Genomic DNA, 14,178 nt, shown 5'->3' with positions numbered 1-14,178 from the left:
CAACACATTTTAAGTTTCCTGAGGTGTGAATTAATGTCCAGCAATGTGTTTGGAGCACAGAGATCTCTTGAGATTGCCAGAAGATGAACAAATGCAAACAAAAGGTTGGATTTATTATAAGGAGGTCATTGGCTTGACTCACTGACCAGCCCGTCTTGGCTGCAGAATGGCCTTGGGAAATGGAAACTTGGGCTGGAATGCTGTAATAAACCTCTGAAATCTCAGTCTTCTTTCTAACGCACATCTTTGCTCATTTGCTTTGCTCTTAGATCTTGTAGCAGGTCAGTGCCGCTGGGCACATGAACAAGAAACCTTCTTTGTTTGTCTCTTCTGCTTGGGACATCTAGACCGAGAATGGAAGCCGTTCATTTCATTGGCAAAATCAGAAGGAAAACAATTCTTGTTGGTCTAGCAGATGAGAGATGCCCCAAACAGCATTAATCAACCTTGGCCTATGAGTGCAGGAATGTGTTGTTGAAGAAAGGATGCTCCTGTCATAGACACATGGATAGAAGGGGAAAGAAAGAGGGGAGTCAGTCAGGCAGCAGAGTATGTGTTGTGTCAAACTATTGTGTATTTCCGCATGTTACAGATTTTTCAAGGCAGCAATTGGGAAAGATTGATGTCCTATTTAGTGATGAATATGTTAAATGAGTAATGGTGACCTCTGTTTCAAAATATAGAGTTGAGGTCAGCAGCCAGCCTCAGAGCTCTCTCATAGCACGTGAAGGCTTCACTCACTTCGCCTTTCAATTTGTGGACAAGCCCAAGGAGGCTCAGACTTTCCACAACACGTACATTCCAGTGAACACGTATTATAGCCAATTTTTCTAAAGCATTGAGAAGTTTCTCCCTGTAATAGGGCATTTTTTCTATTTTTAGACCTTTTAAGTAAAAGGTGATTGCTGTATCTTCAGACTTTATGTGAAATTGTTGGAAACGGCCGTATCAGTAATGAATCACTTGTTGCAGGTGATCCTCAGTGATCTTCATGCATAACAGTATCTGAAAAGTGTCCTCAGCGTCTCTGTGGTGGGCTATTTGTGCATACATTTCAGCGAGGTCAGCATCAGCCGATTCAGATGAGGCTTTTAGTTTCAAAGTATTTTGAAATTCATTTATAGCTAATCGAACCAATCTGTCCACTTCTTCTCTATCCTGCCCTCTAGACTGCCTGTTTGCAGCTTTCTTTATTTGGATCATCTTGTCCCTGTAGCAAAGCCCCATCTGGTGATGCACAAAAGCAGAAGTGGGTGTTGCCCACAAGGCCGTATTTAAAAACTGAAGAGCTGTATCTAGAGAGCCTTTTCTTCAGTAAAACGTGGATGCATATTGAAAGACATAAGTCTGTGAGGACTTGTCGGTCAGAGCTTCTTTAATGAACTCTTCTCCTTCAGCTTCTTGTCCTACTTCCTGAGGCTTCAGTGCAAGGAGAACCTCAATATATGCATCTTCTGGATTTAGCCTGCCGGCCTGTCTTAGAAGGTGCAGATTTGACGTGGTAAAACCATCCAGTCGATAAGCAGTAATTGCATACCCAGTGCTGAATTCAGCATTTTTAGGGTCTGCTTCCAGAGCCTTTTCAAAGCAGTCCTTGGCCTGTTCGCAATTCCTTTTGCCCCACTTCAGCAAAGCCCATCCTTCCTCATGGTCCATCTCAGGACACTCCATTCAATAGCAGAAGGGACTTGCCAATGTCTCGCAAGTGCTCTCCACCTTGCCCAGGTAAGTCTGGTCTTGCCAGTCTTCCCAGGTGGTAGCACACCCAGGCATAGTTGCCCCGGGTCACCAGACTTCTCATGTCCGATTGGTTGTCATGATCTCACTGGATTAAGTCTTTGGCTTCTTTCAAGCTCTCCAAGGCTTTCTGATTATGGCCTTTCAGGAGCTTCTCACAGGCCAGTACGTTGTGTATTCCCACACTGTACTTGGTGTCTAGGAACAATCTCATCCAAGACCCTGTTTTCTAAATCAGGCATTGCTGTGATTTCAATTAACAACTTCCATATAAGGTGACATCTCAACTGAGCCAGGCTATCTTCAGTGAGATTTCCATCAGATTCCTCACAGTAAAAGAAGACAGCAATTATTTCTATTTTTAGTAGTATTCAGTCTACTGGAAATGAAGCCAGCACTTCAAATAGTCAAATATTCTCTGTCCCAATGTCCCTGCCTCTGTTAGCTCTTGCCTCTGGCTCCTGTGCTTATGCCATTAGGACAGATTTCAGGTTGACACAAATACCCGGAGGAAATGCTGAACCCTTCATGGTGCCAGCAGGTAGGTATTGGAAGTCTACAAGTCAACTCAAAAGAGATTTTTTCTGCTAATATCAAAATAATTTCAGCACCACCTTCAACACTGCAAAACCCTTCTCTCCTGCTCCCTCCCAGCTTTGTAATACACCACTAATGCTGTCTTAACAAATGTGGAACAGAGTGTTCACAGAAGGGTGAATTCCTTACTCATCTTACCCTTATTCCCAACACGTAAACACATTTTGGTTTTCTCTCCTCTCAGACAGGGTTCTGAGTGAAATATGACAGCCAAATATGGTTTCAAATGATGAATTTCATGAATGCTTGAGCTAGGTTGGAAAATGTGGTAGGACATCCTACCTCCTTCACCTCTATGAAATTACTGAGCCAATCCCAAACAGAGAGGTTGAAAAATGGGTGGAACCACCTCGCAATGGCAGACTTACTGCATGGGGACAGAAGTAGGGGGATGAGTGAACATTGCATGGGGCTAGATGTGTCTATGTGAGGAAGTGTCAAGTCTCACTTTTGTAATTCACTGAACCTAATGTCACGTAATGTTGCAGCCTAGTGGCGGGCAGTTACTCTAAATCTCAAAAAGTGAAGTGATCACTCAGCTACGCATGGAGAAGACAGAATAGTAAGTTTGAAGGGGACCAGAAGTTTTCTTTCCAATATTTTACTGTTTTATAAAGTGCAGCTGAAGTTCTAGTATTCCTCTAAGAACATAAGGGGGCCAAAAGAAATTTGTCTCTAATAGTGAAAAAAAGTATCCCTCACATCCTATGTAAGTATATTTGCCTCTGCGTTCTCAACTAATTGTCTTACATTCTATACGCGACATGTTTTCTACCCTTTAGGCCTGAGAAACATTCTGGAGGGGACCTTTATAAATTTCCTTTGATGCTATATATGTCAATGTATAGCAGAAAGCAAGTTTCATATAAATCCCATCATCCTGACTCAAAATATTTAACCATAACCTCATCACAAAAATGACTATAGAACATTCCCTTTTGAAAATAAAGGGAAAGGCAAAATTCGCAAAAGATGAATAACTGTCAAGTGAGGTAGAGAATACTCAGGCTTACAGAGTATCTTTCTATTTGTTGCCTCTGAGAATACAGCTCCTGGCTCCATAGAGTCCTCTCATTTCCGTCAACATCTCCACTTCATAATCTCCCCACAGATCTTGGATTTTTCTTGAGTGCATTCCTGCATACACTCCCAAGCCATCCTCTGCAGGCCTGAGTCTATGGAAGATGACATCCTGACACTGAGTTTGTTCTTGCTTTACGGCAGGACTGCTTGGTTGACTGCTGAGGTCAGGAGCTCCAGAAACCTTTCTTTTTACCACCAAACCGTGGTCCGGAAATATTGTCTAATGAAACTTGTGCACGTGCCTGTGTGGATGTGGGTGTGGGTTTGAATGTGATGGTTGTGAACATGGGGTGAGATCAGGAGTGAATAAAATCAGTATTCCTCACTGAAAATAGCCTCCACTTCTAAAGGAGATGGAATCAGGAAGAGCTTCTGACCAAAATACTCAACTTTGCCTACTGCAGTCCCTGGTATGATGAGAGCAGACACTGCCCGGGGAAAATCATCCGCACAGACTGCCATTGCTCTAGAGCTGCTAGAATATTTGTGGATGATCCATTCCAGGCTTTCTAACTTTGTCGCATAACCTCAGGCACCTCAGCTGCTGATCCAGCCATCAGTAGAAAGAGTCCCTCCTTCTGAGTGATCTAATCAGGGCCAGGGTGACCTGCATTGATAGGTGCATCGATAGGTGATATTCCAGATTTGAGCCCTCACCAAGATTGCAAAACTTCCAGCGCACACTTGGAACAACCTTACAGGGCTGCCCTGCCAACCTGCCAGAAGAGAATTATTGTTCTTTCTTATAGGTAGTTGTTCATCAACATGCGTCATCTTTTCTTTCCTCTTGGTCCTGGGAAGACTATGAGGTAGAATGCCATCAGAGGGGTGTCCTTAATCTCTAAAAGAGGAATGCTAAGAACCTAAAGTCCTCCTGTTACCTAGTAAGCACACAGAGAGTACTGTCATTAGCAGTGTACGAATTATTATAAAATTACGAGTATGTGTATGTGTGTTGTGACTTAACCCCTCTGTGCATATGGCAGGTGTGCAATTTTAACCACAAGTAGCCAGGCCTGTGTGTAGATCCTCTTCCCTTCAGCTGCTTGTATTTTTGATCAACGCGCATGAATGGAAATAAGAGTTCACCCTGCTCCTCTGTCTCTGTACCACTGGGATCAGGAGTATCTCGACATGGGTTTTCTTCATTCTGGAATAGTCCAGAGCCCCCTTAGGCCACCCCGACCAGGGGACTCTAGAAACACAGGCACAGGCCATTGCAAAACCTCTTGGGTAGCCCAGCTGCCAAGGCTGGGGAGAGGGTGAACCTGCTTTCTGTCAGCTCCACAGCTGTGGACAAAGCTCACATCATTGTATTGCCACGGGCCCATTATATTAAAAAGAGAGACTGGATAATCTTGTGGTAAACTCCTTTGCAATCCCTCACTTGTAATTTCTTCTCAAGACAGGTATAGGTGTTTACTGGAGGAGAGATCCTAGAAGCGGGGCCCCATTTACTGAAAACTCTTCCTCTCCCACTCAATGGGACATCCAGTGGGAGAACTGTATCATGTCAGAATGCTTTTCAGTAGAAAATATTTTCTGTATTTCACCAGTTCTAACCAAACCAGCAAGAAAGGAATACGTATTCTTTAGAACCAACACTTCACAACCGCAATAAGATTTCCCATCTTCTAACATCTAGTATAGTGGTTTTTCAAACTTTAGCATGCAACGTGATCACCTGGAAGACTTAAAACACACAGATGGATGGGCCCCACTCTGATGTTTCTGAGTAGGCAGGTCTAAGGTGGGGCCTGTGCATGTGCATTGCTAACACGTTCTCAGGTGATGCTGATGCTGCGGGTTAGGGTACCACATTTTGAGAACAGTTGATGTGGTGAAAGGAAAATTTTTTAGTAGTCACCATTTCAGTTTCACAGTAATCCCAAAACTTTAACTTGGTATCAGTAAGACCAGAAAAAAGACGGTTTTTGAACATAGCTTCTTCTCCTTCCCATGTAAAAGCCTGAAAGGATCTAAATGCTCTTTCCCTGACTGGTCCCCATGTCAGCCTCCCGTCTAGGCACAGGCCTCTGTTCCCGTGAACACTCAATAAGTATCCTCTGGATAATTCTCACTGCATTAGAAAGTGCTACACAAATGACATCTCCTTTGGAATTAAGATCGCTTACTTCTTCCTTCCCTTAAGAGCACTGCTGCTCTTATTAAGCAAACTCAGTAACAAGACAGTTAGAAAACTCACCTCTGTGCATATATTTTCATCTTGCCCATTTGGATCTACTTTCCTGCCTTCTTCACTATGCTCTGTGCTCGGGGAAGCTGAGTTTATGGACTTCATTAACTGGACCTCTCTGATTTTTGACTTTCTTTTGGGTTTACCCCACCAGAACGCAACAGTCAGAAATCAGAGTGCAGGAGGAGGTGAAGCTGGTGGTGTTAATGCCTAAGCTCCCACCGTGCTCACTTGGCAGTGGTTGAGATTTTCACAAAAAGCCTTTAGAGAAGCCCCTCCCCTACAGCCACAGGTAGAGGTCTCTGCAGGTCTGGGGACCACTCTCTCCTCTTGCCCATGTAGGCCTAGGGCTGTCATGTTACCACCATTGTTAGCCCTCGCCCTGCTCCTATTTAGTATCATCTGCTGTTGATTTTCCTGAACGTTGCCCACAGCCTCTTAAATAGCCCCTCTAGTACACTCTCCTCCATTACCTGCCTGAGGGTGCCTATCAGGTCGGAACCTTGAGTGAGACAGCTCCCCTAGGAGAAGGAAATGGTCCATAAGTACAGGTTTGGAATTTCAAAGTGCACAGAAATAAGGTTGGGAAAGCAGAGAAAGCCTTTACCTCATGGTGCTTTGAGGCAGCAGGTGCTCTGTTGTGGTTTGGTCCAGGCTGGGAGGCTCCGCTGGCATTTGTCCGCAGAGTTCTAGGGCTTTTCAGAAAAGCATACGCTTATACAGTAGAGGTATCCCCAGGCAATTTTTCATTCCTTTCAGGCCCAGTGAAATTGGCTGTGTTCCATCTTGGTGAAAATGAAACTTGGAGAGAGGGAGAACTGTTTCTGCTTTGATTATGAATATGTGCTCAGTTTTGGCAGCTAACACGATGTTTGTGAGAAGCAGTTTTGATATGCACGTTTACTGTTGGAGTCAATGTGGCCTAGGAGAGAGAGGATAACGGGATCTTCTGATGACATTCAGACGTTGTGGAAAGACCAGTGGAAAAACTGTAGCCGAGCTGTGCTGTTTCTTCCTTCTCCTGGGCCCTTAACTAGACTATCTTTCCCAAAATCCCTTGTGTTAAGATGTGGTCATATACCTGAGTTGTGGCTAATGGAAAATGGGCAAACATCGTGTGTGCCATTTCCAGGCATAGGCCATGAAACGCCCATGCATGGTCTTCCACGGTCGATCTTCTTTTGTGTGAACACCTGGAAGAAACATATGAAATATGGTAGAGTCAAAAGATGGAGGGAGTCTTAGTCCCTGGATCACTGGATGAAAGACAGCCACTTGCCAATCAGGAAAATGAGAAGTAAATCTCTATGTTGCTTGCCAAGTGATATTGCAGGTTTTTTGTATGATAACAGTTTGCATTACCATAACTAATAGAGGAGACAAGAAGAAATTAAAATTGTATATACTTTCCCAAATCTCAGATAGCATCATCTGTTCCAATTCAGACTATTTACTTTTGTTGAAGTAGACAATACTTTAGTTCTTTAATTATAAAGAGGGAGAATTGCTAAGACACTAAGAAAAAGAGACTTATCAGAAATATTTTCTACGAGCTTTTAATCCCTGTGGGCCAAAACGCTCATATAGTTTAGATATTTGATATTCCTTTGACTGATCCAGTGTTCTTTCTGATGGAGATAAGTGGCTCACTTTGTCTTGAACCACTGGCTGGTCTTGCTTCACTGTAATTGGTGATGGATGATAGAGTGACTACAGCTCGAGCTGGGCATCCTCAGTGACAATCCCTTTCAGCCAAAGACCACCAGGAATACACCTGTAGTTGAGCAAGATGGGTCCATCCCTCATTGCAGTGAAAGAGAACATACACCATGGGGAACGGTGGGGTGTCTCAGTAAGAGGGCGATGGAAAGGATTTATCAGATTTGAGCTTGTGCTAGGTGATTATGGGGAGGGTTTAAGAAGCAGGGCTTTGCTTGGGATTGAATGCTGCCAGGAAGCAGGAATGATTCTATGATTGCATATCTTGAATTCTATCTGGAAAGGGGGAAGACTAGACGGAGACTAAAGGTGTAATTTGTAAAGAAGCAGCAGTCACTCACAGGAGCCAAGCGAAGGGGCTGTTTGTTTATTTTGGGACCCAATTGGACAGTATTCATATTTTTGTCTGTGCTCAGACATGATTACAGAGTGGCCTTGTATTTGGTCTTGATCCATCCTGAACACAGGATGGCACTGTGTGATGTTGATGTTCTGCAAAATTGTTTGTGTGCCACAGAACAGCAGGCCAACTCCCAGATGGCGCGACTGCTCTTCACTTTCTTGTCAGGGAACTACCGTATTACCATTCCAGCAGACAGAGGGGTGTCCTGGCCTTTGTAAGGCCAAAGATTACAGACAAGGCGGATTACCCAGAAAAGGAACATCAGACAGCCTTTTGCACATTCACAGATCATGTATGCAGTATCTCTTAGGAAAAGGGTAGGCTTGAGAAGTGGTATAGTATAAAATCGCCCTTTGTGGAAATTAAAAACCTCTTCCACAACTCATTCAGGGTGGATTTTAGGCATCTTGAGATAAACCACACTGGGCCGTTACCAAGAGAGAAGTTCCTAGAAGCCTGTGCTGGCTCTATTGACATCTCATCAGCACAGGATATTGTTTAAATCCATGTGTTCTTCCCCAAAGCCACCAAATCTCAAGATTACCTAAATAAAGAGAATGCCAATCCCATTCCCTATGTATACTCTACAGATAGAGGTAGGTAGTAAGATTCCTTAAGGATAATAAGAGCACAGGAATGAAGGGTGGAACCAGCCAGGGTAAGAAAGAAAAGGGAACTAGGCCCAGGCAGGCCTGCTGTGGAAGCCCACATCTGCCTGCAGGGAAGAGAGACTGTTAGGCAACCATCTGGGGATGAGCAAAGCCAGGCCATTAGAAACAACCTCCTAGACATGTGGGTGACAGGACCACCTGATGGTGGGAACTCCCTCACACACGTACACCACCTCACCTATTTTAGAGCTGTGTGCTCTGAGTACAAGATGGTAAAGCTCCATAACAGAACAACAATCCTTATTCTGTCTATGGGGCCAAGGGGACATTTTCCCTTGAGTTTTCCTTCCCTCCTTCCCATCTTGGACAAAGCGAGAGCTACTAAGACATTCTCCTTTCACTTGCCTTTGTGCACAAAAGATAGTGTTGCTCAGTGGCCACCTGGTGGTAGACTGCCTGGGGTCAGGACTGGGCTTTGCTGTTTATGTGATGTGTGATCCTGGGCTAGTTGGTTCATATGTCTAAGCTACCTGTAAAATCGGGATAGGAATAAGAGATGGAACAGGACATTGCAAGGAAAGCATGTCTCATTTAAGAGCATTCAGTAGTTGTGAGTGTTGCTTTCACAGTGTGGGACAAGTCCCTCCGCGTGGGCAGTCTGTGCTGACCATGAGTGAGAATTTTTTGTCTAGCATTTGACTGTGGTTCTATGTATAGTGCTTTTAAATAGTAGGTAATTGCCTCATTGTCAGATTGCTTGTGACATTGCAGAAAGTAGCCATAACGATAATGGACCTCCTGCAATAGGCTCTTATTACCATCATGCAGGGTGAGTGCTTTCCTGTACGTGTCCTCAACCTTTTGCTGTTCACCTTGCTCTGTATACATGTTGGCTAAATCCATATACGCTATTGTAAATGTGGGCTTTTTCTGTATAGCAAGTTCAAAATGAAATATGGCTAATCTCATCATTCTGTCTGCATTTTCTTCATCCTCTCTGCTACGTGGCAACTGTGTAGCTTCCTTTATTTCGATCATTTGTTGTCTGTAGCAACACCCTATCTGGTGATGTAGGAAGACGGAGTCGGGTGTTGCCTGCAAGGCTGTTTTTAAGAGCTGAAGAGCTTTATCCAGAGAGCCTTTTTTTCGGTAAAACTTGGCTGCATATCGAAAGACATAAGTCTGTGAGGACTTGTTGGTCAGAGCTTCCTCAATGTACTTTTCTCTTTCAGCTTCTTGTCCTACTTCCTGTAGCTTCAGTGCAAGGAGAACCTTAATATATGCATCTTCTGGACTTAGCCTGATCGCCTGCCTTAGGGGGTTCAAAGAAAACTCCTCCGTGCCTTTTATTGCTGCATTAAAGCCATCCAGGCGATAGGTGGCAATTGCATACCCGGTGCTGAATTCAGCGTTTTCAGGGTCTACTTCCAGAGCTTTTTCAAAGCAGGCCTTGGCCCGTTCATAATTCTGTCCTCCACACTTCAGCAAGGCCCATCCTTCCTCACAGTCCATCTCAGGACACTCCATTCTATAGCGGAAGGGACTTGCCAACCTCTCGCAAGTGCTCTCCACCTTATCCAGGTAAGTCTGGGCTCCTGCCAGTCTTCCCAGGTGGTAGCACACCCAGGCATAGTTGCCCCAGGTCACCAGACTTCTCATGTCCGATTGGTTGGCATGATCTCGCTGGATTAAGTCTTCGGCTTCTTTCAAGCTCTCCAAGGCTTTCTCATTCTGGCCTTTCAGGTGCTTCACATAGGCCAGCATGTTGTGTATTCCCACATTGTACTTGGTGTCTAGGAACTCAATCTCTTCCAAGACCCTGTTTTCTAAATCAGGCATTGCACCGTCTTCAATTAGCAGCCCCCAGGTAAAGTGACATCTCAATTCCTTCAGCCTGTCTTCGACCTGATGATCATCAGCGTTCTTACTGTAAACGTAAAAGCAGTTTTTATTTGTTAGATGAAGAACAGCCAAAAGAAAAACCCAGATAAAACCCCTTGTACTTTCGTTTTTATTCTTGAAGGAACACACTTCCTTTTATTTTCTTTACATTACCTGGATTTTTAAGATACGCATGGACTGTGATTGCAGTTTGCTTGGCCCCATTCTCTGACTCTGGCACTTTCTAGCCAAATCACCATGCTGTGCTTCAGAGTCCCATTTATAAAATGGAGATGACAATAGTACTTATCACACTGGGCTTGGAGAGGATTAATAAGCCCATATATATAAAGCCGTTAGAGCATGTTGTGTGCTACATAAGAGTTTTCTATTTTACTATAAATATAAATAGGCTGAGATCAGTTAAAAATGCAGAGCCTTCGGAAGCACTGTTGACTTGAAGACCCTCGTCAGCATATATGCAATAAATTAAGACCACCTAAGAAAGATAATATTTGAACAAAGTTTTTTTTTCTCACTTGTTATTTGGAAATAATTATAGATTCACAGAAATTTGCAAAGACAATGCAGAGATCCAGTGTATCCTTCATCCATTTTCCCCCTATGATTATATTTTACATAGCTATAGTACAATATCAAAATTAGGAAATTGACATTGGTACAACAATGTGTATATAATTCTATGTAATTTGTTCACATGAGTATACCTATGGAACCATCACCTCCATCGATATAGAGAACTACTCTACCACCACATCTTCCTCATGCTATTCCTTTATAATTATACCTGTCACCTCCTCACTGGCACCCCGCAAACATTCCTAGTCCTTGGAAAACTCTATTTCGTTTTCCATCTCTGTAATTTTGTCATTTCAAGAATGTCATATAAATGGAGAATGTCAAACAAAAGGAGAATTCAATACATGAAAATCAACTAATGTAATATACCACGTGAACAGAATGAAGGGAGAAAAATCTCACGATTATTTCAATTGATACAGAAAATATATCTGACCAAATTCAATACTTTAATTATAAAACAATCAACAGACTAGCAATAGAACAAAACTACCTCTACACAATGCATGTCATATATAAAAAACACACATATGAAAGTACAGCTAGCATCACACTCATTGTGAAAGACTGAAACTTTTCTTCAAAGATTAAGAACAAGGTAAGTATGCCCACTCTCACCACTGGAAGTCCTAGTCAGAACAATTAGATAAGAAAGAGAAATAGAAGATGTCCACACTGAAAGGAATAAGTTAAATGATCTCCATTCACAAATGACATGATCTTATTATGTGCAGAAAAACCTAAAGATTCCACACAAAAACTGTTAGAATTTTGATAAGTAAGTTCAGCAAAGTTGCATGACTCAAAATTAACATGTAACAATTAGTTGTGTTTCTGTACACTAATGAAAACAATCCAAAAAGGAAACTAAGAAAACAATACCATTTACAATAGCATCAAAAAGAATAAAATATTTAGGAATAAATCTAACCAAAGAGGCAAAAGACTTGTACATGAAATAGTACAAAACATTGCTGAAAGAAATTAAAGAAGACACAAATAAATGGAAAGACATCCTGTGTCCATGGTTTGGAAGACTTAATATTGTTAAGATGTCAGTACTACCCAAGGTGATCTATAGATTTAATCCAATCCTTATCAAAATTACTTTTGTGCAGAAATAAAAAAATTCATCCTAAAATTCACATAGAATCTAAGGATTCCCAAATAGCTGAAACATCTTGGAAAAGAAGAACAAAGTTGGATGTCTCACATGTCTTTATTCCAAAACTTCGACGAAGCTACAGTAATGACAACACTGTGGTACTGGCACAAAGACAGACACAGAGACCAATGCAATAGAATAGAAGAGCCCAGAAATAAACCATCACACATATGGTTGTATCAGTCAGCTCAGGCTGCCATAAAATACCGTAGACTTAAGCAACAGAAATTAATTTTCTCACAGTTCTGGAAGATAGAGGTCCCAGATCAAGGAGATGGCCAATTTGATTCCTGGTGAGGACCCTCTCCCTGGCTTGCAGGTGGCCACCTTCTTGCAGCATCCTCACATGGCCTTTCCTTGTCCTTTTGTGGCTGGCTTATTTCACCTAGCATAATGTCTTCAAGGTTTATCCATGTTGTGGCATGTGTCAGAATGTCCTTTCTTTTTAAGGCTGAATAATATGCATACGTACACAGACAAACACATATAATATCTTATACATCTATAGTATAATATCAAAATTGGGAAATGTATATTACATTTTCATTTTGTTTATTTATGCATTGATGGACACTTAAGTTGCTTCTATCTTTTGGCTATTGTGAATAATGTTGATATGAACTTACGCATATGTAAGTCTCTGTTTGAGACATGGAAAGATATCTGGTGTCTTTTTTTTTTTTTTTTTTAAATTTTATTTTGTCGATATACATTGTGGCTGATTATTGCTCCCCATCACCAAAACCTCCCTCCCTTCCCCCCTATCCCCCCCAACAATGTCCTTTCTGTTTGCTTTTCATATCAACTTCAAATAATTGTATTTGTTATATCTTCTTCACCCCCCCCCCGGTGTGTGTGTGTGTGTGTGTGTGTGTGTGTGTGTGTGTGTGTGTGTGTGTGAATTTATATATTAATTTTTAGCTCCCACCAATAAGTGAGAACATGTGGTATTTCTCTTTCTGTGCCTGACTTGTTTCACTTAATATAATTCTCTCAAGGTCCATCCATGTTGTTGCAAATGGCAGTATTTCATTCGTTTTTATAGCTGAGTAGTATTCCATTGTGTAGATGTACCACATTTTCCGTATCCACTCATCCGATGATGGGCATTTGGGCTGGTTCCAACTCTTGGCTATTGTAAAGAGTGCTGCGATAAACATTGGGGAACAGGTATACCTTCGACTTGATGATTTCCATTCCTCTGGGTATATTCCCAACAGTGGGATAGCTGGGTCGTATGGTAGATCTATCTGCAATTGTTTGAGGAACCTCCATACCATTTTCCATAGAGGCTGCACCATTTTGCAGTCCCACCAACAATGTATGAGAGTTCCTTTTTCTCCGCAGCCTCGCCAGCATTTATCGTTCAGATTCTTTTGGATTTTAGCCATCCTAACTGGGGTTAGATGGTATCTCAATGTGGTTTTGATTTCCATTTCCCAGATGCTGAGTGATGTTGAGCACTTTTTCATATGTCTGTTAGCCATTTGTATATCTTCCTTAGAGAAATGCCTACTTAGCTCTTTTGCCCATTTTTTAATTGGGTTGCTTGTTTTCTTCTTGTACAGTTGTTTGAGTTCCTTATATATTCTGGATATTAATCCTTTGTCAGATATATATTTTGCAAATATTTTCTCCCACTCTGTTGGTTGTCTTTTAACTCTTTTAATTGTTTCTTTTGCTGTGCAGAAGCTTTTTAGTTTGGTATAATCCCATTTGTTTCTTTTTCCTTTGGTTGTCCGTGCTTTTGGGGTCGTATTCATGAAGTCTGTGCCCAGTCCTATTTCCTGAAGTGTTTCTCCTATGTTTTCCTTAAGAAGTTTTATTGTTTCAGGGTGTATATTTAAATCCTTAATCCATTTTGAGTTGATTTTAGTATATGGCGAGAGGTATGGATCTAGTTTCATTCTCCTGCATATAGATATCCAGTTATCCCAGCAGTCTGGTGTCTCTTTTTATTCTAACAAGGACACCAGCCCAATGTGCTTCACTTCTTAAGGCTCGACCCATTAAGGTTCCACCCTTATGACTTCACTTGGCCTTTATTACATTCTTTTAGGCTCTCTCTCCAAATACAATCTCCAAATACAATGTTGGGAGTTAAGGCTTCAACATCTGAATTTGGGGTCAGGGAGACAAAATTTAGTTTAAAACAATGGTGAATGATTTTTGACAAGAGTGCCAA

The 14,178-nt window shown here is 42.0% G+C and overlaps 1 protein-coding gene and 1 pseudogene across 1 annotated transcript; both read right to left on the bottom strand.

Annotated features, from left to right (window-relative positions):
- Nucleotides 1–672: 672 nt before the first annotated feature.
- Nucleotides 673–6,289, bottom strand: LOC134381735 (interferon-induced protein with tetratricopeptide repeats 1B-like; annotated as a pseudogene).
- Nucleotides 6,290–8,938: 2,649 nt separating this feature from the next.
- On the bottom strand, nt 8,939–10,264 carry LOC134381734 (interferon-induced protein with tetratricopeptide repeats 1-like). The gene has a single exon (XM_063101581.1). It carries the CDS (start codon nt 10,184–10,186, stop codon nt 8,939–8,941), a length of 1,248 nt encoding a protein of 415 aa, XP_062957651.1. The 5' UTR covers nt 10,187–10,264.
- Nucleotides 10,265–14,178: the final 3,914 nt, after the last annotated feature.

Source organism: Cynocephalus volans, chromosome 7, assembly GCF_027409185.1.
Source record: "Cynocephalus volans isolate mCynVol1 chromosome 7, mCynVol1.pri, whole genome shotgun sequence".
In the NCBI taxonomy this organism is placed as follows: domain Eukaryota; kingdom Metazoa; phylum Chordata; class Mammalia; order Dermoptera; family Cynocephalidae; genus Cynocephalus; species Cynocephalus volans.
Note: the sequence above shows the minus strand (reverse complement) of the source record. Positions and strands in the feature narration are given on the sequence as shown.